General features: G+C 51.4%; 1 protein-coding gene across 1 annotated transcript in view; it reads right to left on the reverse strand.

The window, feature by feature from the left end:
- Positions 1–24,483, reverse strand: part of LOC119966173 (leucine-rich repeat-containing protein 72) — a 98,118-nt gene that overhangs the window by 39,484 nt on the left and 34,151 nt on the right. Inside the window, exon 4 of the mRNA XM_038797473.1 lies at positions 7,119–7,200. Coding sequence (XP_038653401.1) covers positions 7,119–7,200 — 82 coding nt within the window. The remainder of the gene's footprint in view (positions 1–7,118; positions 7,201–24,483) is intronic.

Below are 24,483 nucleotides of genomic sequence, written 5' to 3' on the forward strand. Positions count from 1 at the left end.
ATGACAAATTAATGATCTAGTAATGGCACTGCATTGCCTCCATGGATGAAGATACAATTTCTGCATGGCAAATTCACACAGATAGTTTCTACTATAAATGTGGAGACAGGAATTACGAATAGAGAAGGCCCCAGCTGAACACCCAATCACCCTTCCTGCACATACACACTCACCCCTCTTGCACACTTACACACTCGCACCACTCTCACACACACTCACTCATCTCACACTCAGCCATTTCACACACTCACACACACGCGCACTCACCCATCTCACATGCACACACACTCTCGGCCCTCTTCCACACGCACACACACATATAGGGCAGCACAGTAGCATAGTGGTCAGTACTGTGGCTTAGCCAAGGTCCCAGGTTTGATTCCCTGCTGGGTCGCTGTCTGTGCGGAGTCTGCACGTTCCCCCCATATCTGAGTGGGTTTCCTCCGGGTGCTCCTGTTTCCTCCCACAGTCCAAAAACATGCAGGTTAGGTGGATTGGCCACGCTAAATTGCCCTTAGTGTCCAAAAAGGTTAGGAGGGGTTATTGGGTTATGGGGAAACTGAGGGCTTAAGTTGATCGGTGCAGACTCAATGGGCTGTAGCCACCTAAGATGGACACTGGGCTACAAAATGGAGAACTGCTAAGGCTGCAGGGAGAAAACAGTCTTAGCAAGGACAAGCAGTTTGCAGAAGGCTAATTAGCATTCTGCACGTACAGAAACCAGTTTATGGCCAGGTGCAGAATCTCAGCTAAAGGTGTAAATGGCAACAACGATTTACATAGTAATGAGGTGATCCAGATCTAGGCCCACACAATAGAAACATTTAGGTATGAATGGATACTTTGAGTAGACGCCCAGACGAAACGGCACCATAAGTATCCATCACAAAGCACCATAGAGACCGCCCCACCCATCGAGAAGCGACCCTCAGATTGGGGGGTTTGGAAAATATCGATTGGGAGAAGGCCCAATCGATATACAGCAGGTAGAGACCGCCCCGAAGAGGCACGGACTTTGGGGGGGACCTATAAAAGTAGACCCCGCACATGGTCCGGTCTGTTGTTTTGGCTCCGGCTCTCTGCTGTCTTCATCGCTTTGCTGATACATCGCATCCTGACTCCAGTTCCATCACCAGCCGTTGAGCCACCAGCCATCGAACTGTAAGTTTCACCACAACGATCGCTACGTGAGCCAGACTTGCTAGACCCTGACGACCTTTAACACTCTGAGAGTTGCAGACCAAGAACGGGACGAAGGCCTCGCTCCCTGACCGTGCCTGTTCCTGTTTAGATAAGTATTTTAGTCGTTTCGTTTAGAAGTAACTTAGTCTCTTTAGCGTATGCATGTGTATTTATTATATTGGTTATTATAAATATCAATCGTTTGGACTTACTAATCGGTGTACAGATTTATTACTTTGAACCTGACCTTGATATACTTGTGAGGTGTCTAAATACGGCACCTGGCGACTCCGAGCATAATTACATACACAGAGCTGTAGTAGTGTTAAGCACACGGCCTTTAAACGGAGGCGTGTTAATACACTCCAATAAAACGCGTAATACACTCAAGTAAAACGTGCAACAGGGCTGAATGGCCTCCTTCTGCACAGTATGTTCTATATTCACCCCTCTCGCATATACACATACGCTTGCCGCTCTCATGCACACACATACACACACTCACCCCTCTCACTCGTACACACACTCATGCATCTCACACACACACTCGTCCTTTATAATCTTTTATTATTATTGTCACAAGTAGGCTTACATTAACACTGCATGTTACTGTGAAAAGCCCCTCGTCGCCACACTCCAGTGCCTGTTCAGGTACTCGGAGGGAGAATTCAGAATGTCTAATTCATCTAACAAGCACGTGTTTCGGGACTTTCAGGAGGAAACCGGAGCGCCCGGAGGAAACCCACACAGACACGGGGAGAACGTGCAGACTCCACAGACATTGACCCAAGCCGGGAATCTGGGACCCTGGAGCTGAGAAGCAACAGTGTTAACCACTGTGCTACTGTGCCATCCACTGCCGTCCTATCATGCACTTTCTCACCCATCTTGCGCACACACACACACACACACTCATCCCTCCTGCACATGCACTCTAGCCCCTCCCACACACACAAACTCGTCCTTCTCGTGCACACACTCGCCCCTCACACACACATCCATCAAGCCACACATGCACACTCATCCCTCTCATGTATACACAGACTCGCCCATTTCGCGCACACACTCATTCAGCCTTCTCATGCATACACACTCACTGATCTTGCGCACACATGCACTCGCGTCTCTTGCACATGCACACACTCGCCCCTCTCACGCAGACACATTCACCCCTCCCACACATGCACACCCACCCCTCCCGCACATCTACACCCACCCCTCCTGCACACACACTCATTCCCCCCACACACACACTCGCCCCTCCCACGCCCTCACCCCTTTCGTGTGCTCATACGCTCACCCCTCCCGCACACCCACACTAGTCCCTCTCACATCCACATTCAATCCTCCAACATAGCCACACTTGCGCCTCACTCTCACGCACATGTAGTGATCTGTATATATATACAAGGAATCAATGTAAATGCAATCCAATAAGCAATCACTAGAGGGAGCACAGGAGATGTATAAATACAGACAGACAGGAAGCCAGGGGCACCCTTGATGGGCAGGACACAGACAGGCAGCTCAGATGTAGCATAATAGAAGCGCTGGACAGAGAACAAACTCATACAAATAAAGCACCTACTTCAACTGTAAGACTACGAGCTTTAATCAGACACAAGGAATAATAAGGCACACACACAAACACACCCCTTCACACACGCAAGCTGCTCACACACACCACTCATGCATACACGAGCCCCTCACACACTCTGCTCATTCCTCACATGTGCCACACATCCTCTCACACACACCCACATTCACCCTTCATACCTACCCACACCCAAACCCCTCGCCCGTGCACACCCCTCGCCTGCACTAACCCCTTGCACACACTACACGAGACACACACCCCTTGTCCACACTCACCTCTCACACACACATGCCTGCACTCACCCCTCAAACAAATGCCTGCTCTAAATCCTCTCACACACCTCCATGCACACATGCATCGAGGCACAAGCACACACACACACATCAGGGTGGTGAGAGACTTGGAGGGGATCTACCAGGTACCTGCTGCTCATGTTTTTCTAAATGGTAGTGGTTGTGGGTTTGGAAGATGCAGTCTAAAAAATCTCAGTGAGATGCAGTGCATCTTGAAGATGGTACATATGACTGCCACTGTTTTTTGGTGGTGAAGGGAATGAATGTTTGTAGAAGAGACAGCTATCAAGTGGGCTGCTTTGTCCTGGATTGTGTTCAGCTTCTTGAATGTTGTTGGAGCTGCACTCATCCAGGCAAGGGCGCTGTCAGAAGTGGGAATATCGCTACAAACGTAGGCCCAATCCCAAACTACTCCAATACCGCAAACAAATCACTCTACCCAATCAAACTCCTTCTCCGCACCCAGCGCCACCTCCAGCTCCACCCCCCCCCCCTTCTGAAGGGGAGTGCACCACATTTAACAAGCGCCATATATTCAAGGACAAGTGCCTGACCTCCACAAACTCTGTCTGAGCCTCCCCAATCACCTGCAGAAGGCACTCTTCCAATCTAAGTGGCCATGATGTGGAGATGCCGGCGTTGGTCTGGGGTGAGCACAGTAAGAAGTCTTACAACACCAGATTAAAGTCCAACAGGTTTGTTTCAAACATTAGCTTTTGGAACATTGCTAAAGTGGAACATTTTGCCAAAGTGGCAACACTTTGGCAAAATCTTGATATCCTTTTGCAACAACAGCTCAATAGATGCCTGACCCATCGTCTCCAGAGCAACCCCTTAGCCACTGGGTCCTCAAACATCTTCACCAACAGCGGTGCCAACCTATCCATTATAGAATTCCACCGACTACCCATCGGTCCCCAGTGGTTTACCCATTTTGCATCTTCTCTATCGCCTCAATCCCCACTGGCTTCTCCAATCCTGCCTTCTTGTCCTCTCCAAATTAGAAAGAAGTCGAACAGGTTTGTTTCAAATCACTAGCTTTCGGAGCACTGCTCCTTCCTCAGGTGAATGGAGAGGTAGGTTCCAGAAACATTTATATAGACAAAGCCAAAGATGCTAGACGATACTTTGAATGCGAGCATTTGCAGGTAATTAAGTCTTTACAGAGCCAGAGAGAGGGGTAAACCCCAGGTAAAGAAGTGTGAATTGTCTCAACAGGACAGTTGGTAGGATTTCGCAAGCCCAGGCCAGATGGTGGGGAGTGAATGAAATGCAACATGAATCCAAGGTCCCAGTTGAGGCCGTACTCATGTGTGGGGAACTTGAATATATGTTTCTGCTCTGCGATTCTACGTTGTCAAGCAACCTGAAGGCCACTTTGGAGAACGCTTACCCGAAGATCTGAGGCTGAATGCCCTCGACTGCTGAAGTGTTCCCCGACTGGAAGGGAACATTCCTGCCTGGCGATTGTAGCACAATGTCAGTTAATCTGTTGTTGCAGCGTCTGCATGGTCTCGCCAATGTACCAAGCTTCGGGACATCTTTTCCTGCAGCGTCTGAGGTAGACAACGTTGGCCGAGTTGCACTGTGTACCCCGGTGGGTGGTGTTCTCACATGTAATAGTCGTATTAGTCAATTTAGGATACTCTAGCCCACCCCCCAACAAGAAGTCCCTCATATTCGACTCTCCAACCTAGACAACCTGTTATAAAATTCCTCAAACGCCCTGTTCACGTACTCTGGCACCACCACCAGCCCCCTCACCCCATCCTGGTCCTGAACAATTTCTTGCGAGGCTGCCTGCCAGCGGAGCTGTCCCGCCAGCAAACGACTGACATTCTCCCTGTACTCCTACATCTTAGCCCATCTCAATTGGCGTGCCGCTTTCCCTGTAGTCAAAAGGTTAAACCGCATCTGCAGTTCCTTTCTACTGACTAAAAGCGTCGGATTGGGATCTTCCACATACTTCCCAATAACCTCCAAGATTTCACCTACCAGCCGCTGCCGCTCCTCCCTTGCCTCCCTCTCCACCTGCGCCTTATACAGATAATTCTGTCCCTTACTACAGCCATCAGCACCTCCCAAACCACCAGTGGCGAGACCTCCCCATTCTTATTAAACCCCACATAATCATCAATCACCTTTACCACCCTCACATAAAAACTTGGATCCGCAAGCTGCCCGGCATCCAACCTCCACGCGGCCTCTGTGCAGGCCCCTTCTTAAGGACCACATCCACTAGGTGAGGAGCATGATCTAAAATAACAATCACCGAGTATTCCGCTTTCCTGATCCCTGACAGCAATAATCTCTCCATAATAAAGAAGTCAATTCCCGAGTTTACGTTATGCACTGGCGAAAAAAGGAATACTCTCTGCTCCCTGGATGTAAGAATCTCCACGGATCCGCTTCCCCCATCTCCTTCATAAACGCTGCCAACATCATCCCACCGCCCAGCTAAAATTAACTGATGTGTGTCCTAACTTGGTATGGCAGCCAACATCCTCTTCATAAACCTACATCATTCCAATTCAAGGCGTACATGCTAACCAACACCACCAACCTCCCCTCCACCCACCCGTTACTATAACGTGCCTGCCCCCCCGACCTGTCACGACCTTCTCCATCTGAAACCTAATTCTCTTACCCACTATCAAAGTCCGAGTGGAACACCTGATTTATACAACCCTTCTGAAGTCTAACCTGATCCTTCACCTTTGAATAGGTCTCCTGCAACAGCACCACAATCGGCTCTCAAGCTCTTCGAATGCGAGAAACCTCTCGCCCGCTTCACCCCCCCTGCACGCTCCACATTATCATTCGGACCGATGGTCTCCCCCCTCCCCCCTCCATGCCCACCAAATGTGTTAAACCCTAAACAAAAGGGAGGAAAAAACCAACGTCCCCAAATAATCCCCTCCCTCCCAACCATAACATAAGAAAACAAAGTCCAACTCCATTCAGTCCCAATCCTTCAGCCCTCACAAATGCCTCCGCCTCCTCCGCCGTCTCAAAGCAATGGTCCTTGGAGTTATGCGTAACTCTCAACCTCGCCGGGTATACCACCTCAAACTTATAAAGTGCTGCCTTCATCCTGTTCAAGGCCACTCGCCGTCTTGCCAGCTCCACCATGGTGGTATGTACCACTGCCTTCCCACCTTACCTCTCGATTCTGCTTGGCCCATCTCAGCACCTTCCCCTTCATCTGGTAGCTGTGAAAACAGACTATCACAGCTCTTGGTGGATGATTCGTCATTGGCTTCAGCCGGATGAGCCCTATTCAGCTCAAACAGGGAGGTGTTCTCATCTTCCCCGAACAACTTGTGAACATCTTCGAAAAGTACTCCAGACAGTCCCACGATCTGAAGATTCTGCCACCGCGATCCTCCACTTTGGCTCTCAGCCCTTACTTACCTCAACCTTCTGCAGCTCCTCACTCATCAATGCAAGCTGGCCGTTGTGCTGTGACAATGCCTCCCCCACCCCCTCTCTTCAGTCCTGCACCGCCATCAATGTTGTTCCAAGAGCCTCCTTTATCGGGGCCAATGTATCGTCCACTGACTGTTTGAGCGTTCCCATTGTCTCCTTCCCATGCCGCTCAAAATACTTAGAAAACTGCCGCTTAAACTCCCTACCATCTCCTCGGTCAGAGTGTCCACCGTATTGGGCGCACCCTCACCCAGCGAGCTTGCACCCACCACCTTTCCTCCCACAGAACTCTGCACCAAACTCAAGCTCTCAGGTGGACTGGCGCTCATTCCTTTTTGTCCTGTATTCTTCCATTGGGTTTCAATATCCTCAAATTACCACAATCTTCCTGGAGACTATTTATATAAAGTTTCCCCCCAAACTGGGTGAAAAGGGCAAAAAAAAAACGCAAGCTCTAGTGGGAGCCACCCAACGTGCGACTGCTCTCTACATACCGCCACTGGAGGTCTCATCCCACCGGCAATGTTAGACAAAGCTGAAAAAACTCTCAGAAAATATTTGAGTCATCAAGCAACACAATTCAAGATGGGTTGTACTCATGAAAATATGTATTGCACCTGCTATTTCAGAGATCAGGTTGCTGCTCAAGTATAATTCTTTGAGGTGAATATTCAGTCTCAGGAAATCCAGATTTTTAATCTATAATAATCAAAAATAAAAGAATGATTCAATAATAGCAAAGAAAATCAACAGTGACCATTTAAACTTAATAAAATATTGATTGAAAAGCAGATATGGTATGGTCATTTTACAGGACTATTTCTTTCCATTTGTAAACATGATGTAGACAATTAATTGATTGCTGTTTTCTGATGAATTAAATTATGACAACAAAACATACCAGAAAGCTATTCTGAAGTTGATCACAGTCTGACTTAGCTATTTCATAAGGGTTTAACTTACCTGCTGAAACACAATACTTGCTTTGAAATCAGATTCTGAGCTCAGGGCCTCCTGCACATGCACTGGCCAGGAAATGGCTGCACATGCGCAGTTAATGTCTTTGACATTCTTTCGGTCGGGAACTTAGCTATTTCAGAAGTCCCCATTCAGAAGAAAAGAAGGAAAAAAAGTGAAACGGTGAAAAAAACAGGTTCTCTGATCTGGAGCCGGTGCACCATTACAGAGGTGCATCACAAGGAGCAGGACAAGGAGAGGGGGTCAGGGAAATGTTCCCAAGCCAAGAGGAAAGTTAAAAATCAGAGACAAGGGCAGGAATCAGAAAGAGCTCCTGGAAGGCAGACCCAAGTAATGGACAAGGACAGAGATCAGAAACAGATCCTGTTTGTAAATGTTGTAAAATGGCCCCTTTAAGGGGGCGGGCTCCATGGGCCACATGACCGACAGAGCACAAGGGGCCAATCTGCAATTGGTTGTCGTGGAAGGACAGAGACCCAGTCTGCTGTGAAGAGAACAGAAGATTAGGCTCAACTGGCTGGAAATCTTCAAAATATCTGTGAGTGTCCTCCAAGATGTCTTTTTTTTAAAAATAATTTTTATTGAAAAATTTTGAATTTATATAACAACATCGAACCATACTAAAATATCAACAATAACAATAATGGTAACAATCATAAACATTCAGCCCCCCTCAATGAACAACACAACATATTAACAACAACTTAAATTAGCACAATGTTAAATTACATAACCGTAGAAAAAAGAAAAAAATAGAAACTATAATAAGGAACACCCCCCCCCCCTTCCCCCGGGTTGCTGCTGCTATTGACCAAGATACCTATCTTTGAGCCAGGAAGTCCAGAAAAGGCAGCCACCGTTTATAGAACCCTTGTATTGATCCTCTCAGAGCAAATTTGACCCTTTCCAATTTTATAAATCCCGCCATGTAATTGATCCAGGTCTCCACACTTGGGGGCCTCGCATCCTTCCACTGCAGCAAGATCCTCCGCCGGGCTACTAGGGACGCAAAGGCCAGGACACTGGCCTCTTTCGCCTCCTGCACTCCCGGCTCCACCGCAACTCCGAAAATCGCGAGTCCCCACCCTGGTTTGACCCTGGATCCAACCACCCTCGACACCGTCCCCGCCACCCCCTTCCAGAATTCTTCCAGTGCTGGGCATGCCCAGAACATATGGGCATGATTCGCTGGACTCCCCGAACATCTGGTGCACCTGTCCTCACCCCCAAAGAACCTACTCATCCTAGTCCCGGACATGTGGGCCCGGTGCAGCACCTTAAATTGGATGAGACTAAGCCTCGCACATGAAGAGGAAGAGTTGACTCTCTCCAAAGCATCCGTCCAAGTCCCGTCCTCTATCTGCTCCCCAAGTTCCCCCTCCCATTTAGCCTTCAGCTCCTCCACTGACGACTCCTCCACCTCCTGCATTACCTTATAGATGTCAGACACCTTCCCCTCTCCGACACAACACCCCCGAAAGCACTCTGTCCAGCGCCCCCCGCGAGGGCAGCAAAGGGAATCCCTCTACCTGTCGCCTAGCAAACGCCTTTACCTGCAAGTATCTGAACATGTTCCCTTGGGGAAGCCCAAATTTATCTTCCAGTTCCCCCAGGCCCGCAAACCTCCCGCCAATAAACAGGTCCCTCAATTTACTGATGCCCACCCTTTGCCACCCCCTAAATCCTCCATCCTTGTTCCCCGGGATGAACTGATGATTGCCACCCAATGGAGCCTCCATCGAGCCCCCTGTTTCCTCCCTATGCCGTCTCCACTGTCCCCAGATTCTTAGGGTCACCGCCACCACCGGGCTCGTGATATACCTCTTAGGGGAGAGCAGCAACGGCGCCGTTACCAGGTCACCCAGGCTTGTTCCTCTACATGACGCCATCTCCATTCTTTTCCACGCCACCCCTCTCCCCTCCATCACCCATTTACGCACCATTGACACATTGGCCACCCAATAGTACCCCAAAAGGTTGGGCAGCGCCAGCCCACCTCTATCCAGGAAAACCCTCTTCACTCTCGGAGTCCCATATGCCCACACAAAGCTCAAGATACTGCTAGTCACTCTCCTAAAGAAGGCCCTGGGGATGAAGATGGGCAGGCACTGAAAGAGAAACAAGAACCTCGGAAGCACCGTCATTTTGACAGACTGCACCCTCCCCGCCAACGACAATGGCAGCATGTCCCACCTCTTGAACTCCTCCTCCATCTGATCTATAAGCCTGGTGAAATTATGCTTGTGAAGAGTCCCCCAGTCCCTGGCCACCTGCACCCCCAGGTACCTAAAACTCTCCCCTGCCCGCCTAAGCGAGAACCTACCAATTCCTTCCTCCTGGTCTCCAGGGTGCACCACAAACACCTCACTCTTGCCTAAATTTAGTTTATAACATGAAAAGGTCCCAAACTCAGCTAGCAGCTCCATCACCCCCCGGCATCCCTCCCACCGGGTCCGCCACATACAGTAACAGGTCATCGGCATACAACAACACCCTATGTTCCTCCCCACCTCGCACCAAACCTCTCCACCACTCTGAATCCCTCAACGCCATTGTCAGCGGCTCGATTTCCAATGCAAACAACAAGGGGGACAGGGGGCAACCCTGCCTGGTCCCTCGGTGAAGCCGGAAGTACTCCGACCTCCTCCCATTCGTGGCCGCACACGCCATCGAGGCCTCATACAGTAGCCTCACCCATCTAATAAACCCTTCACCAAATCCAAACTTCCCCAACACCTCCCATAAGTACCCCCACTCCACTCTATCGAAGGCCTTCTCCGCATCCAGCGCCACCACTATCTCTGCCTCCCCCTCAATCGCCGGCATCATGATGACATTCAACAATCTCCGCACATTCGTGTTCAGCTGCCTTCTCTTCACAAACCCTGTCTGGTCCTCGTGTACAACCCCTGGCACACAGTCCTCTATCCTGGTGGCCAGGATTTTTGCCAGCACCTTGGTATCTACGTTGAGGAGAGCTATGGGCTTGTATGAACCACACTGCTGGGGGTCCTTGTCCCTCTTTAAGATTAAAGAAATCAGCGCCCGCGACATCGGCGGCGGCAAAGTCCCCCCTTCCCACGCTTCATTAAGTGTCCGCACCAGCAAAGGGCCCACTAGGTCCACAAACGTTTTATAAAATTCCACCGGGCACCCATCCAGCCCCGGTGCCTTCCCTGACTGCATCTGCCCGATCCCCTTAACTAGCTCCTCCAGCTCAATCGGCGCCCCCAACCCCTCCGCCTGCTCCTCCTGAAGCCTGCACCTTCAGGAAAGAAAGCCCGTCGAGGAACCTCTCCATTCCCCTCATCTCCACCGTTGGCTCCGACCGGTACAGTTCCCCGTAAAAGTCCTTGAAGACCTCATTCACCTCTACCCCCTTCCGCACCACATTCCCACTCTTGTCTCACTCCAGCAATTTCCTTAGCCGCATCCCGCTTGCGGAGCTGATGAGCCAGCATTCTACTCGCCTTTTCACCATGTTTGTACACTGCCCCTTGTGCCTTCCTCCACTGTGCCTCCGCCTTTCTAGTGGTCAGCAAATCAAATTTAGCCTGTAGGCTATGCCTCTCCCCCAACAGTCCCTCCTCTGGTGCCTCTGCGTACCTCCTGTCTACCTCCAGCATCTTTCCCACCAGTCTATCCCTCTCACTCCTCTCGCTCCTCTCCCTGTGTGCCCGGATGGATATCAGCTCCCCACGAATCACTGCCTTCAGGGCTTCCCAGACCATCCCCATCTGGACCTCCCCCGTATCATTCACCTCGAGGTACCCCTCAATACTTGCCCGGACCCTCCTGCACACCTCCTTCTCCGCCAACAACCCCACATCCAACCGCCACAACGGGCGTTAGACACGCATCTCCCCCATCTCCAACTCTATCCAATGCGGAGCGTGGTCGGAGATTGCAATGGCCGAATATTCGGCCTCCTCCACTCTCGGAATCAGTCCCCTACTCACCACGAAGATGTCTATCCGAGAATAGACCCTATGTACATGGGAGAAGAAAGAGTACTCCCATGCCCTCGGCCTCACAAACCTCCATGGATCCACCCCTCCCACCTGGTCCATAAACCCTCTCAGTACCTTGGCCGCCGCCGGCCTCCTACCCGTCCTAGAGCTGGACCGATCCAGTGAAGGATCCAACACCGTATTGAAGTCCCCCCCCCCCATGATCAGACTCTAGATCCGGGACCCCTCCCAGCATACGCCTCATAAAGCCCACATCGTCCCAATTTGGGGCATACACACTAGCAAGTACCACCTTCTCTCCTTGTAGCCTGCCCCTAATCATAACATACCTACCACCACCACCACCTCAGATGCTTCAAACGACACATTTTTCCCCACCAGAATCGCCACTCCCCGGTTCTTCACATCCAACCCAGAGTGGAAAACCTGCCCCACCCATCCCTTCCTCAGACGGACCTGGTCCGCCACCTTCAGGTGGGTCTCCTGAAGCATTGCCACATCTGCCTTTAGCCCCCTCAGATGAGCAAGTACCCTCGACCGCTTCACCGGCCCATTCAATCCTCTCGCATTCCAGGTGACCAACCGGATCAGAGGGCGTCCCGCCCCCATCCTCTGTCGACTAGCCATAGCCCATCGACTGCCCGCCCCAGGCCAGCACCCCCCGCCCGACCCAGTCCCCACAGCGAAAGCACCTCACCTCTGTCCCCCCGGCCCCCACCAGCTCCTTCCTGACCCTGCCAGCAGCAACCCGGTATTCCCCTTTCCCCCCCTCCCTCCCCCCCCAGGCTAGGAACCCTCCTAGCCGCGAACCGTCCTCCATTGTACTTCCGTGGGTCAGCTAACTTCTGCTGACCCCGGAAATTCCCGCCAAAAACCTGAGCCCTCCCAAAGTGGGATCATCCCCCATCCTATCCCTCCTCCAGGCACCGCTCCAGCGCGGGGAAGAACCAGTTAAGGCCCCCCCCCCGTCATCGTCTCCATCCCCAGCCCCGCAGCGCAGGAAACCAGAGGAAAGCCCGCGCTTTCACACTGCCCCACCACACGTCCTCCAAGATGTCTTAAGGAAGTATGAACACACCTTCTACAAAGAATTTGTCCGAATTAAGGGTGTAAAAGTGAAGCTATATCTAATCTGGATTCGACACCCCAGTTCTTCTGAGCCAGACCAGTGCCCTATGCATTGCATCAGAAGGTTGAAGCAGAGCTAAAGAGATTGGAAAAGCTGGGTATAAACAAGCTGGTTCAGTTTTCAGAGTGGGCAGTGCTGATACTCGCTGTCCTCAAACCTGATCAGTCGATAAGGGTTTATGGGAACTATAAGATGACCAGGCTCCCAGGTCAATCAGTCAATCAAGCTGGGCCTTACCTGTTCAGTCACACCCGTCATGCCTACCTGCAACTATACTTGAACGAGGAGTCTCAGATGTTTGCTACAATCAAACCCATAAAGGCCTCACCCTGCCATTGTCCGCGGGGCACATCCGCAGCTGGACCATGTTCTTTCAAAGGTCAATCAAATGATGCAGTCTGGCTGGTTTTACGAGAAGGCCGAACAATTAAGGGCCCTACACCACTCGTCAAGATGAGTTGACCTGTGAGGTTGGCATGATTTTGTGGGGACCATGGTGATCGTCCTGCTTCAGGCCAGCGGGCTCCTCCTTCAAGAGTTGCACAGCACCAATCCAGGACAGAAGCAGGTGAATGTATTGGCACGCAGTTACATCTAGTGGTCAGGCATAGACAAAGCCATTGAAGAATGAGTGCAACGTTGCCAAATACAACAATCTGTGCAACCTTCCACCACCCTTCACACCGTTTCTGTTCGACCTGTTGCATCAGTCGAGCCCAGTGAGGCTAGTTCACCTGTCATCGACGTGGTCCCTCCTGAGGTGGCATCGACTGTGGAACACTCGATCGCCCAAAAGAGTGCCGAGCCTGTGGCTGGGCTACAGAGGTTCAGCAGGACCGATTGACGTTTTGATATACTTCCTTTTCTTGGTTGTCCCTGTTACAATTGTAACTTTTGTACATAGTTTTGGAGTAGTATACAAAGGGAATTAAGGGAGTAGGGATGTGGTAGTGTGACCTCTTTGGGCTCCACTGACCATGTGACTAGCTCAGTGCCAATTGCATGGGAGCGCACAAGCCCCGGTCAACGGTGAGAATGTTCTGGACCCTGGGCGCAGGACCCCAGGCAGTGTTTGTTATTTTCCTTGTATTGTTCTCCAAGATAGCCAAAGTCGTAGTGTTGACAAAGAACATAAAGCTTTATGTTTAAATCAAAACTAGTTTATTTTACACTACTTAGATTGGTTTGCACACTCTACTGAGTAACAGCTAACAAAATATTAGTATTAAATCTATGATACAGTAATTAATTATCTCTCTAATATTTAACCTACACTCTAACTCAACTTCACACTATCATTCAACATCAACTTCTCTGACAGCTTCTCCCAGAATGCCTAGAGACACAGCCTTTTCTAAGACTACTCAGTGATGCCATCTAGTTTGATATACATGAACATCATATTGTTAACCCTTTACTCTCCTTAGATTATACATACCATTACAGTGTTGGCCAGGGAGCTGAATTGTAAAGACCTGCAGCTGGATTCATGTTTCTGTTAAGGGGTTAGCACCGGAGCCACGTGGAGCACAATCGATTCCAATAAGAAATGGTGCTGGATTCGCCAGATTCGCAATTGATACTCAGGAGGCTGACAAGCTGCAGTCGCATATACACACTTCACTCCCTAACACACACCATCCCAGCCAACACACAGAGAAAGGACTTAAAGCTCACTAATATTTTTGGCTCTAAGGACATCTCGTATGGCCTTGATATTTTTTTTCCAACAGTTGGAACCCTATTACACCAAAGTGAAATCCTTAAAAACCTCAGTGATTACTTCAAATGCTTTAAAAAAAGTTTATTGCCTTAGTTGACATATACAAGCCTCCTGTAAGCTAATGTGAACTATCTCCCTGACAGGTATTGCAGCAAATCAATTACCACCCTTAAGAGTGTACTGACAAAGGATGTCCAAAAATGATGTCAGAGGAGATGTGTGCCAGGACACTGTGCTTCAGCAGCTGCTGCTTTTTGACATTGGCCTTGTAAAATTAACAATTAATATGTCAAAACCCTCGCCTCTCTTCCCGTTCTCTCCTTTCCCTGTCCCCTCCCTCCCTCTCTCCTCTTTACAATTAGACAGAACTGATGTGTTGAAGTGGGAAAATATATTTTATTGACCATTGTGTTTAAGTGAGGAAATATATTTTATTGCAAGAACTTTGTAAAATTTCAGGTAGTTTAATGTCATTGTTCAGCTGATAAAGTTAAACATTAAGTTAAATATTAACTGGTTTCAAAGTTTTGTGTTTATAAAATTATGTTTGTTCATAAATGTTTTACATTAAATTTTACAAGCTTCTACAAATGTCTTACTGAAACATCAAAACACAACATTCAATAATGAAATAATTGAAGTAAAGAAGGCAGAAACATATTTAACATGGGCAATACGGTGGCACACTCATCAGCACTGCTGCCTCACAACACCAGGGACCTGTGTGGAATTCAACCTTGGGTGACTTAGGGCAGCACAGTAACAGAGTGGTTAGCACAGGGGCTTCACAGCTCCAGGGTGCCAGGTTCGATTCACGGCTTGGGTCACTGTCTGTGTGGAGTCTGCACGTTCTACCCATGCCCGCGTGGGTTTCCTCCCGGTGCTTTGGTTTCCTCCCACAGTCCAAAGATGTGCAGGTTAGGTGAATTGGCCAGGCTAAATTGCCCTTAGTGTCCAAAAAGTTTATTGGGGTTACGGGAATAGGGTGGAGGTGTAGGGATAGGGTGGAGGTATGGGCTTAGGTCGCATGCTCTTTCCAAGGGCCGGTGCAGACTCGATGGGCCGAATGGCCTCCTTCTGCACTGTAAATTCTATGACTGTGGTGCTTGCACATTCTCCCTATGTCTGCATGGGTTTCCTGGAACAATGGAATAGAGCCATAGAATTCTTACAGTTCAGAAGGAGGGCATTCAGCCCATCAGGTCTGCACCGACCCTCTGAAAGAGTACCTGACCTAGGTCCACTCCCCGGAGCATAATGTGTAGAACTCTGGACACTAAGGACACTGGCAACTAAGCATGGCCAATCCACCTAACATGCACATCTTTGGACTGTGGGAGGAAACCAGCGCCCCCAAAGGAAACCCATGCAGACACAGGGGGAACGTACAAACTCCACACAATTATCCAGGGCCGGAATTGAGCCCAGGTCCCTGGTGCTATGAGGCAGCAGTGTTAACCAATTGTCCACCCTGCCATCAGCATTTCCTCCAGGTGCTTTCTTTCCTCCCACAATCCAAATATGTGCGGACTCCTGTGAATTTGTTCAATAACTTTCCTCCACAGTTTTAAAAAATGGAATGAAGTTAGGATCTATCAAGCTAGGTTCCAATTTAGGATTTGACTTGTTCAATAATAACATCAGCCAGGATCATAACAGAAGTACAAATGTTTCAGTATGATTTCTTGCACAGCATTGCAAAAACTAAAACTTGTAAAACTCTCCTTCAAAATTACATTTCTCCTTTAATGTCATGAAATAATGTTTATTTTTTGAGAGGCGATTAGAAATGGTCAATAAATGGTGGACTTCCCAGTAAGATACACATCCCATGGACAAATAAAAAATATGGGTTTCTTGCTAGCAAAGAAACTAAACAAAACGATTCTTTCATAATACATAAACACATAGCATTTGAAAATTGATGGCACCGCACCCATTTCTTTGAGCACTAACATGGCCCCGAAGCCTCTGCTATGGCATACAGGAGGTGTCCACTCATTAATAGACAGATGCATGCCAAACCAATAGGTAGCATGGGCCAATGCCTGAATAAGACGTTAGGTTGTTTGCTTTGCAAAGAAAGCATGAGGCCCCTTTGGCCAACTGAGTGTCCTTGGTACTGAGCAGATTGAACTCAGGCAACCCAGTTTTCATGTCACCTAACCAGAGGTCCTTAAAAGGACCTGATAAAGATAAATTTGTAGGACTTCCGGTTGCGGCTATGACCAGCTAAGTCGCACGTTTGGCTGCTCCTGTTAGGAAGGTGTTTTCGGGCCGATTGGAGGGCCCCTAACGGCGCTGGAACGGCAATTCCCGGTGGGGGAAGGTTCCCAGAGGAGAAGCCCGTCAAATTTATGGTCGTCACCCGAAGTGGGGCAGGAAAAAAAGCGGCAGCAGCTCCCCGAAAAAAGCGGGGGAAGAAATCCAAAATGGCGGCCGGCGGCGCACCCGAGGACTGGAGGAAATGGGCGGAGGAGCAGCAGGCCGCTCTCCTGCGCTTCTTCACGGAGCTGAAAGTGGAGCTGCTGGAGTCGATGAACGCGACGACCACCAGGCTGATGGGGGCACAGGCGACCCAAGAGGCGTCAATTCGGGAGCTGCAGCAGGAGATGACTGTGAGGGAGGAGGAGGCCACGGTCCTCGTGGGAAAGGTGGAGGTGCACGAGGCACTCCACCTGAGATGGCAAAACCGATTGGAGGAGATGGATACCCGCATGAGGCGGAAAAACCTGAGGATCCTGGGCCTGGCAGAAGGGCTGGAGGGGTCGGACCTCCAGGGGTATGTGGCAGAAATGCTGGGCTCACTGATGGGGGCAGGGGCCGTCCCTTCGCCCCTGGAATTGGAGGAGGCCTACAGAGTAATGGCCAGGAAGCCAAGAGCAAACGAACCCCCGAGGGCGGTGCTGGTTCGGTTCCAGCGATTCAGTGACCGGGAGAGGGTGCTGAGGTGGGCCAAGAGAGAGAGGAGCAGCAAATGGGAGAACTCGACGGTGAGGATCTTTCAGGACTGGAGTGCGGAGGTGGCAAAGCGGCGGGCCCGGTTCAACCGGACGAAGGCGGTGCTGCATGCCAAGAGAATTAGATTCGGGATGCTGCAGCCAGCGCGCTTGTGGGTGACCTACAAGGACCAGCACCACTATTTCGAGTCCCCGGAGGAGGCGTGGGCCTTTGTCCAGGAAGAAAAGCTGGACTCGAACTAGAACCAGGGGATACTTGGCGGTCGTTGCCGCTCTGGTACTTTAAGCTGGACACGTGGCTTTCTGTTGGTTGGATTTTCACTTGGCCGTATTTTTGGACCCTTTTTGTTCTCTATACCAGTTTTTTCTCTCTTTTTCCTGTTATTTATAATGTTATGGTGGGAGGGCGGGGTGGGGGGGGAGTGCCGGGGGTATGTGTTTCTTGTGGGGTTTTTGGTTGTTTTGTATTTATCGGTGGGAGATCGGGGACGGGGGTGGAACTGAAGATGGAGGGGCGGGGAGGGGCAGGGCGAAAGCGCGGGCTTTCCTCTGGTTTCCCGCGCACGGGGCAGAGGAGGGAGGGGGGTGGGAGTAAGGGGCGTGGTCAGCAATGGCTCCCTTTCCCGCGCTGGAGCGGGGTCAAGGAGGGGTGGTAAGGGGGGGGGGACGTCCCCCATGCCGGGAGGAGCCGGAGTGTGGCAGGGGCAGCCGGGTCAGCGTAAACCAGCTGACTCACGGAAGTACTATGGAGGGTGCGTCGCGGCTAGGAAGGGTCCTAGCCTGGGGGGGGAGGGGGGTGGGGGGGGGGGGGGAGGAGGGGGGAAGGGGGGGGCCACCGGGTTGCTGCTGAAAAGGCCAGGGAGGAGAAGTTGAGGACTGGAGGGGTGGGGGGGGGGGGGCGCCATCGCCATGGGGAGCGGGTCAGAAAGGGAGGGCTGACTCGGGGCGAGCAGGTGACAGGATATGGCTAGTCGGCGGGGGAAAGGGGCGGGCTGCCCTTCGACCCGGCTGATCACTTGGAATGTGAGGGGGCTGAATGGGCCGGTCAAGAGAACGAGAGTAATCTCGCATTTGAAGGGGCTGAAGGCGGATGTAGCAATGCTACAAGAGACCCATTTGAAGGTGGCGGACCAGGTCCGCCTGAGAAGGGGGTGGGTGGGACAAGTGTTCCACTCAGGACTGGACGTAAAGAACCGAGGGGTGGCGATCCTGGTAGGGAAGAGGGTGTCGTTCGTGGCGGCGGAGGTGGTGGCGGATAAAGAGGGTAGATATGTCATGGTGAAGGGTAGGCTGCAGGGGGAGAAAGTGGTGATGGTTAACGTGTATGCCCCGAACTGGGACGACGCTGGCTTCATGAGGCGCCTACTGGGCCTCATTCCGGACCTGGAGGCAGGGGGCCTGATCATGGGGGGGGACTTCAACACAGTGCTGGACCCCGTGTTGGACAGATCGAGTTCAAGGACGAGTAGGAGGCCGGCAGCGGCAGAAGTGTTAAAGGGGTTTATGGAGCAGATGGGAGGGGTGGACCCCTGGAGGTTTGGGAGGCCGAGGGCGAGGGAGTATTCCTTTTTCTCCCATGTCCACAGAGTCTATTCTAGAATTGACTTTTTTGTATTAAGCAGGGGACTGATCCCGAAAGTACGGGAAGTGGAGTACTCGGCCATAGCGGTCTCAGACCACGCGCCACACTGGGTAGATTTGGAAATGGGAGAGGTGCGAGACCAGCGTCCGCTGTGGCGTCTGGATGTGGGGTTGCTGGCGGATGAGGAGGTGTGTAAGAGGGTCCGGAAGAGCATTGAGAGATATCTGGACATTAATGACACGGGGGAGGTGCAGGTGGGGATGGTATGGGAGGCCCTGAAGGCGGTGATCCGGGGGGAGCTGATCTCCATACGGGCACATAGGGAAAGGAGGGAGAGACAGGAGAGGGAGAGGCTGGTGGGGGAGCTTCTGGACGTGGATAGGAAATATGCGGAGGCACCAGAGGAGGGGCTGCTGGGGGAACGGCGTAGTTTGCAGGCTAAGTTTGACCTGTTGACCACCAGAAAGGCGGAGACACAGTGGAGAAGGGCGCAGGGCGCGGTTTATGAGTATGGGGAGAAGGCGAGTAGGATGCTGGCGCATCAGCTCCGCAAGCGGGATGCGGCTAGAGAAATTGGGGGAGTAAGGGAGAGGGGTGGGAACATAGTGCAGAAGGGGCCAGAAGTAAATGGGGTTTTCAGAGACTTCTATAAGGAGCTGTATCGGTCAGAGCCGTCGACGAGGGGAGGGGGGATGGAGGGCTTCTTGAACAAACTGAGGTTCCCCAAGGTCCAAGAGGAGCTGGTAGGGGGGCTGGGGGCGCAGATAGGGCTAGAGGAGCTAGTCAAGGGGATTGGGCATATGCAGTCGGGGAAGGCGCCGGGGCCAGACGGGTTCCCGGTGGAATTTTACAAAAAATATGCGGATCTGGTGGGCCCTGTGCTGGTGCGAGCCTTCAACGAGGCATGGGAGGGGGGGGCTCTGCCCCCGACAATGTCGCAGGCACTGATCTCTCTGATCTTGAAGCGGGATAAGGACCCCGTGCAGTGTGGGTCATATAGGCCTATCTCGCTCCTGAATGTGGACGCCAAGCTGCTGGCAAAGATCCTGGCTACCAGGATAGAGGATTGTGTGCCAGGGGTGATACACGAGGACCAGACGGGTTTTGTGAAAGGGCGGCAGCTTAATACGAACGTGCGGAGACTGCTAAACGTCATCATGATGCCGGCAGTGGAGGGGGAGGCGGAGATAGTGGTGGCATTGGACGCGGAGAAAGCATTTGATAGGGTGGAGTGGAAGTACCTGTGGGAGACGCTGGAGCGGTTTGGATTTGGGGAGGGATTTATTAAATGGGTGAAGCTGCTATATTCGGCCCCGACGGCAAGTGTAGTGACGAATGGTAGGAGATCGGAGTATTTTGGGCTCCACCGGGGGACCAGACAGGGGTGCCCCTTGTCCCCCCTGCTCTTCGCACTGGCAATTGAACCGTTGGCGATGGCACTGAGGGGCTCAGGGGGGTGGAGAGGGCTGACAAGGGGTGGGGAGGAGCACCGGGTATCGTTATACGCGGACAACCTGCTGCTATACGTGGCGGACCCAGAAGGGGGAATGCCGGAGGTGATGGAACTGCTAGCAGAATTCGGGGACTTTTCGGGGTACAAGCTAAACTTGGGTAAGAGTGAGGTATTTGTGATACACCCAGGGGACCAGGAAGAGGGAATCGGGAGACTCCCGTTGAAGAGAGCAGGAAAGAGTTTTAGATATTTAGGGGTGCAGGTGGCAAGGAACTGGGGGACTCTCCACAAGTTGAACTTCTCTAGGCTAGTGGAACAGATGGAGGAGGAATTTAAAAGGTGGGACATGGTGCCGCTGTCGCTGGCGGGCAGAGTGCAGTCCGTTAAAATGACGGTCCTCCCAAAGTTTTTGTTTTTATTTCAGTGCTTGCCCATCTTCCTCCCTAGGGCCTTCTTCAAAAAGGTGACGAGCAGCATCATGAGCTACGTGTGGGCGCACGGCACCCCAAGGGTGAGGAGGGTCTTCTTGGAGCGGAGTAGGGAGAGTGGAGGGCTGGCATTACCCAACCTTTCGGGGTATTACTGGGCGGCTAATGTGTCGATGGTGCGCAAGTGGATGATGGAAGGGGAGGGGGCAGCTTGGAAACGAATGGAGAGGGCGTCCTGTGGCAACATAAGCCTGGGGGCCCTAGTAACGGCGCCATGGCCGCTCCCTCCCACGAGGTACACCACGAGCCCGGTGGTGGCGGCCACCCTCAAGATCTGGGGCAGTGGAGGCGACACAGGGGGGAAGTGGGAGGTCTGATGGAGGCACCGTTAAGAGGGAACCATAGATTCATCCCGGGGAACATGGACGGGGGATTTCAGAGCTGGCACAGGGTGGGCATCAGGCAGCTGAAGGATCTGTTTGTAGATGGGAGGTTTGCGAGCCTGAGAGAGCTGGAGGAGAAATTCGGGCTCCCCCCGGGAAACGTGTTTCGACATTTGCAGGTGAAGGCATTTGCTAGCCGCCAGGTGGAAGGGTTCCCCTTGCTCCCCAGCAGGGGGCGAGCGATAGGGTGCTCTCGGGGGTCTGGGTCGGAGGGGGGAGGATATCGGACATATACAAAGTAATGCAGGAGGCTGAGGAGGCATCAGTAGAGGAGTTGAAGGCCAAGTGGGAGGGGGAGCTGGGAGAGCAGATAGAGGATGGGACATAGAGATAGAGGCTGATGCCCTGGAGAGGGTTAATTCTTCCTCCTCGTGTGCGAGGCTTAGCCTCATTCAATTTAAGGTGCTACATAGAGCCCATATGACGGGGACAAGGATGAGTCGGTTCTTTGGGGGTGAGGACAGATGTGTCAGGTGTTCGGGAAGTCCAGCGAACCATGTCCATATGTTTTGGGCATGTCCGGCACTGGAGGAGTTCTGGAAGGGGGTGGCAAGGACGGTGTCGAGGGTGGTGGGATCCAGGGTCAAACCAGGATGGGGACTTGCGATCTTTGGGGTTGGGGTGGAGCCGGGGGTACAGGAGGCGAGAGAGGCCGGAATACTGGCCTTTGCGTCCCTAGTTGCACGAAGAAGGATACTGATACAGTGGAAGGACGCGAGGCCTCCAAGCGTGGAAACTTGGATTAATGACATGGCAAGCTTTATCCAGTTGGAAAGGGTCAAATTCGCCCTGAGAGGGTCGGTACAAGGGTTCTTCAGGCGGTGGCAGCCTTTCCTCGACTTTTTGGCTCAAAGATAGGGTGCAGAGGTCGCAGCAGCAGCAACCCGGGGGGGGGGGGGGGGGGGGGGTGGCAACAACGGGGGTGGTGGGTTATTTAAGGTTGTAATGCGGACAAATTTGTTCGCAGTTCATGTTTGATGTTAATTGTTGCTTTGTTTGTTTTTTGGGGGGGGAGGGGGGGAGGGACAGCGCGCGCGGGGGGTCAGGCGGGGGGGGGGATATCTGTTAAGAGGGAATATTGTGTAATAGTCTATGGTTAGGGGGGGTAAGTATTTGCATGTAAAAAATCTCTTCAATAAAAATTATTTAAAAAAAAAAGATAAATTTGTAAAAAAAACAATGACCTGAATGTGAAGTTGGAAGCATTAGTACTCTTCCTGATCTCACAGTAAAGCTGTTCGCTGATGCTGGCTACCACTCGTGCTCCCGCTCCATTACTGCTTCAGCCCCCATTCTGATTGCTCTCCCATCCAAATGTTCTGATCATCTTAACATTCCTGGTGGCTCTTCCTTTGTTGATTACAATCATTTTTGCCTTTAATGCCCTATGAGAGCCACTGTTGGCAAAGCAATGGCCCAAAATTCAAAACCTCGTCTCATACGCATTAAGCTCTATATCAGGTGCACCTCAGGTTCACCTTTAGAAATGGAAATTAATATGATTTCGAGGTCATTTGCTTTGGAATTTCTTCAACATTAATCTTATTGCTGACCATGCAACTTGAAATATGAAAGTGAAATTTGAATGTGTAACACTGCTGGAGATGGCACTATAGAAGCCTTTATAGTGGGACAGGCTGTACCTCTAGCTGTTTCTGGCACTGTCCATCTGGTGCACATTACTGAGAAGGGTGCTCACACTGGAGTTCTCTGCATACACTGGAAGCGCCTGGTCTGGTTATAACATGTCATCAGCTCAAAGACCAGGGAGGTAGCGATCTTGATCAACAAACGAGTAGCATTCGAGGGAGGAAGAATCGTGTCAGACAAGGGGGGTAGGCACATAATGGTGAGTGGGAAGCTGGAGGGGGAGCGGGTGGTACTCGTGAACATATATGCTCCGAATTGGGATGATGTGGAATTTATGAGGTGTGTGTTAGGGAAGATCCAAGACTTAGAGTCACATAACCTGATTATTGGAGGAGATTTTAACACAGTCATTGATCCGGAATTGGACTGGTCAAAATCCAGGACAGGGAGGAGGCCGGCCGTGGCAAAGGAATTGAAAGGGTTTATAGAACAGATAGGGGGAGTAGACCCATGGAGGTTTGCACGGCCAAGGGCAAAGGAGTTTTCTTTTTTCTCACATGTCCACAAGGTATACTCTCGCATCGGGGGTGGGGGGGGGAGGGTGGATACTGAGTACTCGGGCAGTCGCAGTGTCGGATCATGTCCCACATTGGGATGGATCTACGGGTTAGTGTGGAGAGAGGGCAATGCCCGCTGTGGAGACTGGATGTGGGGTTGCTAGCAGACAAAGCGATCTGTGGGTGGGTTAACAAGTCCATCCAAAATTACCTGGAAACAAATGATACGGGGGAGGTCTCTGCAGCGATGGTTTGGGAAGCTTTGAAGGCTTCAGAGGGAAATTAATCTCAATACGGGCCCACAAAGAAAAGGCGGAATGGGCTGTGAGGGATAGGTTAGTTGAGGAGATAATCCAGGTGGACAGGTGATACTCGGAGGCCTCGGACGCAGGGCTACTGAGTGAGTGGCGGAGGTTACAGGCGGAGGTTGGGCTGATGACCACAGGGAAAGCAGTGGAACAGTTGAGGAAGGCAATGGGGGCGATTTATGAGTACGGGAAAAAGGCAAGCAGAATGTTGGCGCACCAGCTCAGGAAAAGGGAGGCAGCCAGGGAGATAGGTAAAGGAAAGAGTAGTGGCAGGGATACTGTCCTGGATCCAGTGGGGGTGAATGAGGTGTTTAAGGACTTTTATAGTAAACTATATGAGTTGGAACCACCGGCTGGGGTGGAGGGGATCAGGCAGTTTTTGGATCAGTTGAGGTTTTCGAGGGTAGATGTGGATCTGGTGGAAGGGCTGGGGACCCCAATTGAGATTGAGGAAATAATCGAGGGGCTGGAGGGCATGCAGTCAGGCAAGGCCTTGGGGCCTGACAGCTATCCGGTGGAATTCTATAAGTTTTCAGAGATATTGAGCCCACTGCTGGTGAGGACAGTTAATGAAGCAAGAGAAAGGGAGTCCTCCCACCAACAATGTTGTAGGCCTCATTTTCATTGATTCTGAAACAAGAGAAGGATCCAGAGCAATGCGGGTCATACAGGCCAATTTCTCTACTGAATGTGGACGCCAAACTGCTGGCTAAGATACTGGCCACAAGGATAGAGGACTGTGTCCCGGGTGGTGATAGGGGCAGACCAGACGGAATTTGTAAAGGGCAGGCAACTCAAGGCCAATGTTCAAAGGCTATTGAATGTTATTATGATGCCCTCAGAAGCAGAGGAGGTGGAGG

This window comes from Scyliorhinus canicula, chromosome 5, assembly GCF_902713615.1.
Source record: "Scyliorhinus canicula chromosome 5, sScyCan1.1, whole genome shotgun sequence".
Lineage (NCBI taxonomy): Eukaryota > Metazoa > Chordata > Chondrichthyes > Carcharhiniformes > Scyliorhinidae > Scyliorhinus > Scyliorhinus canicula.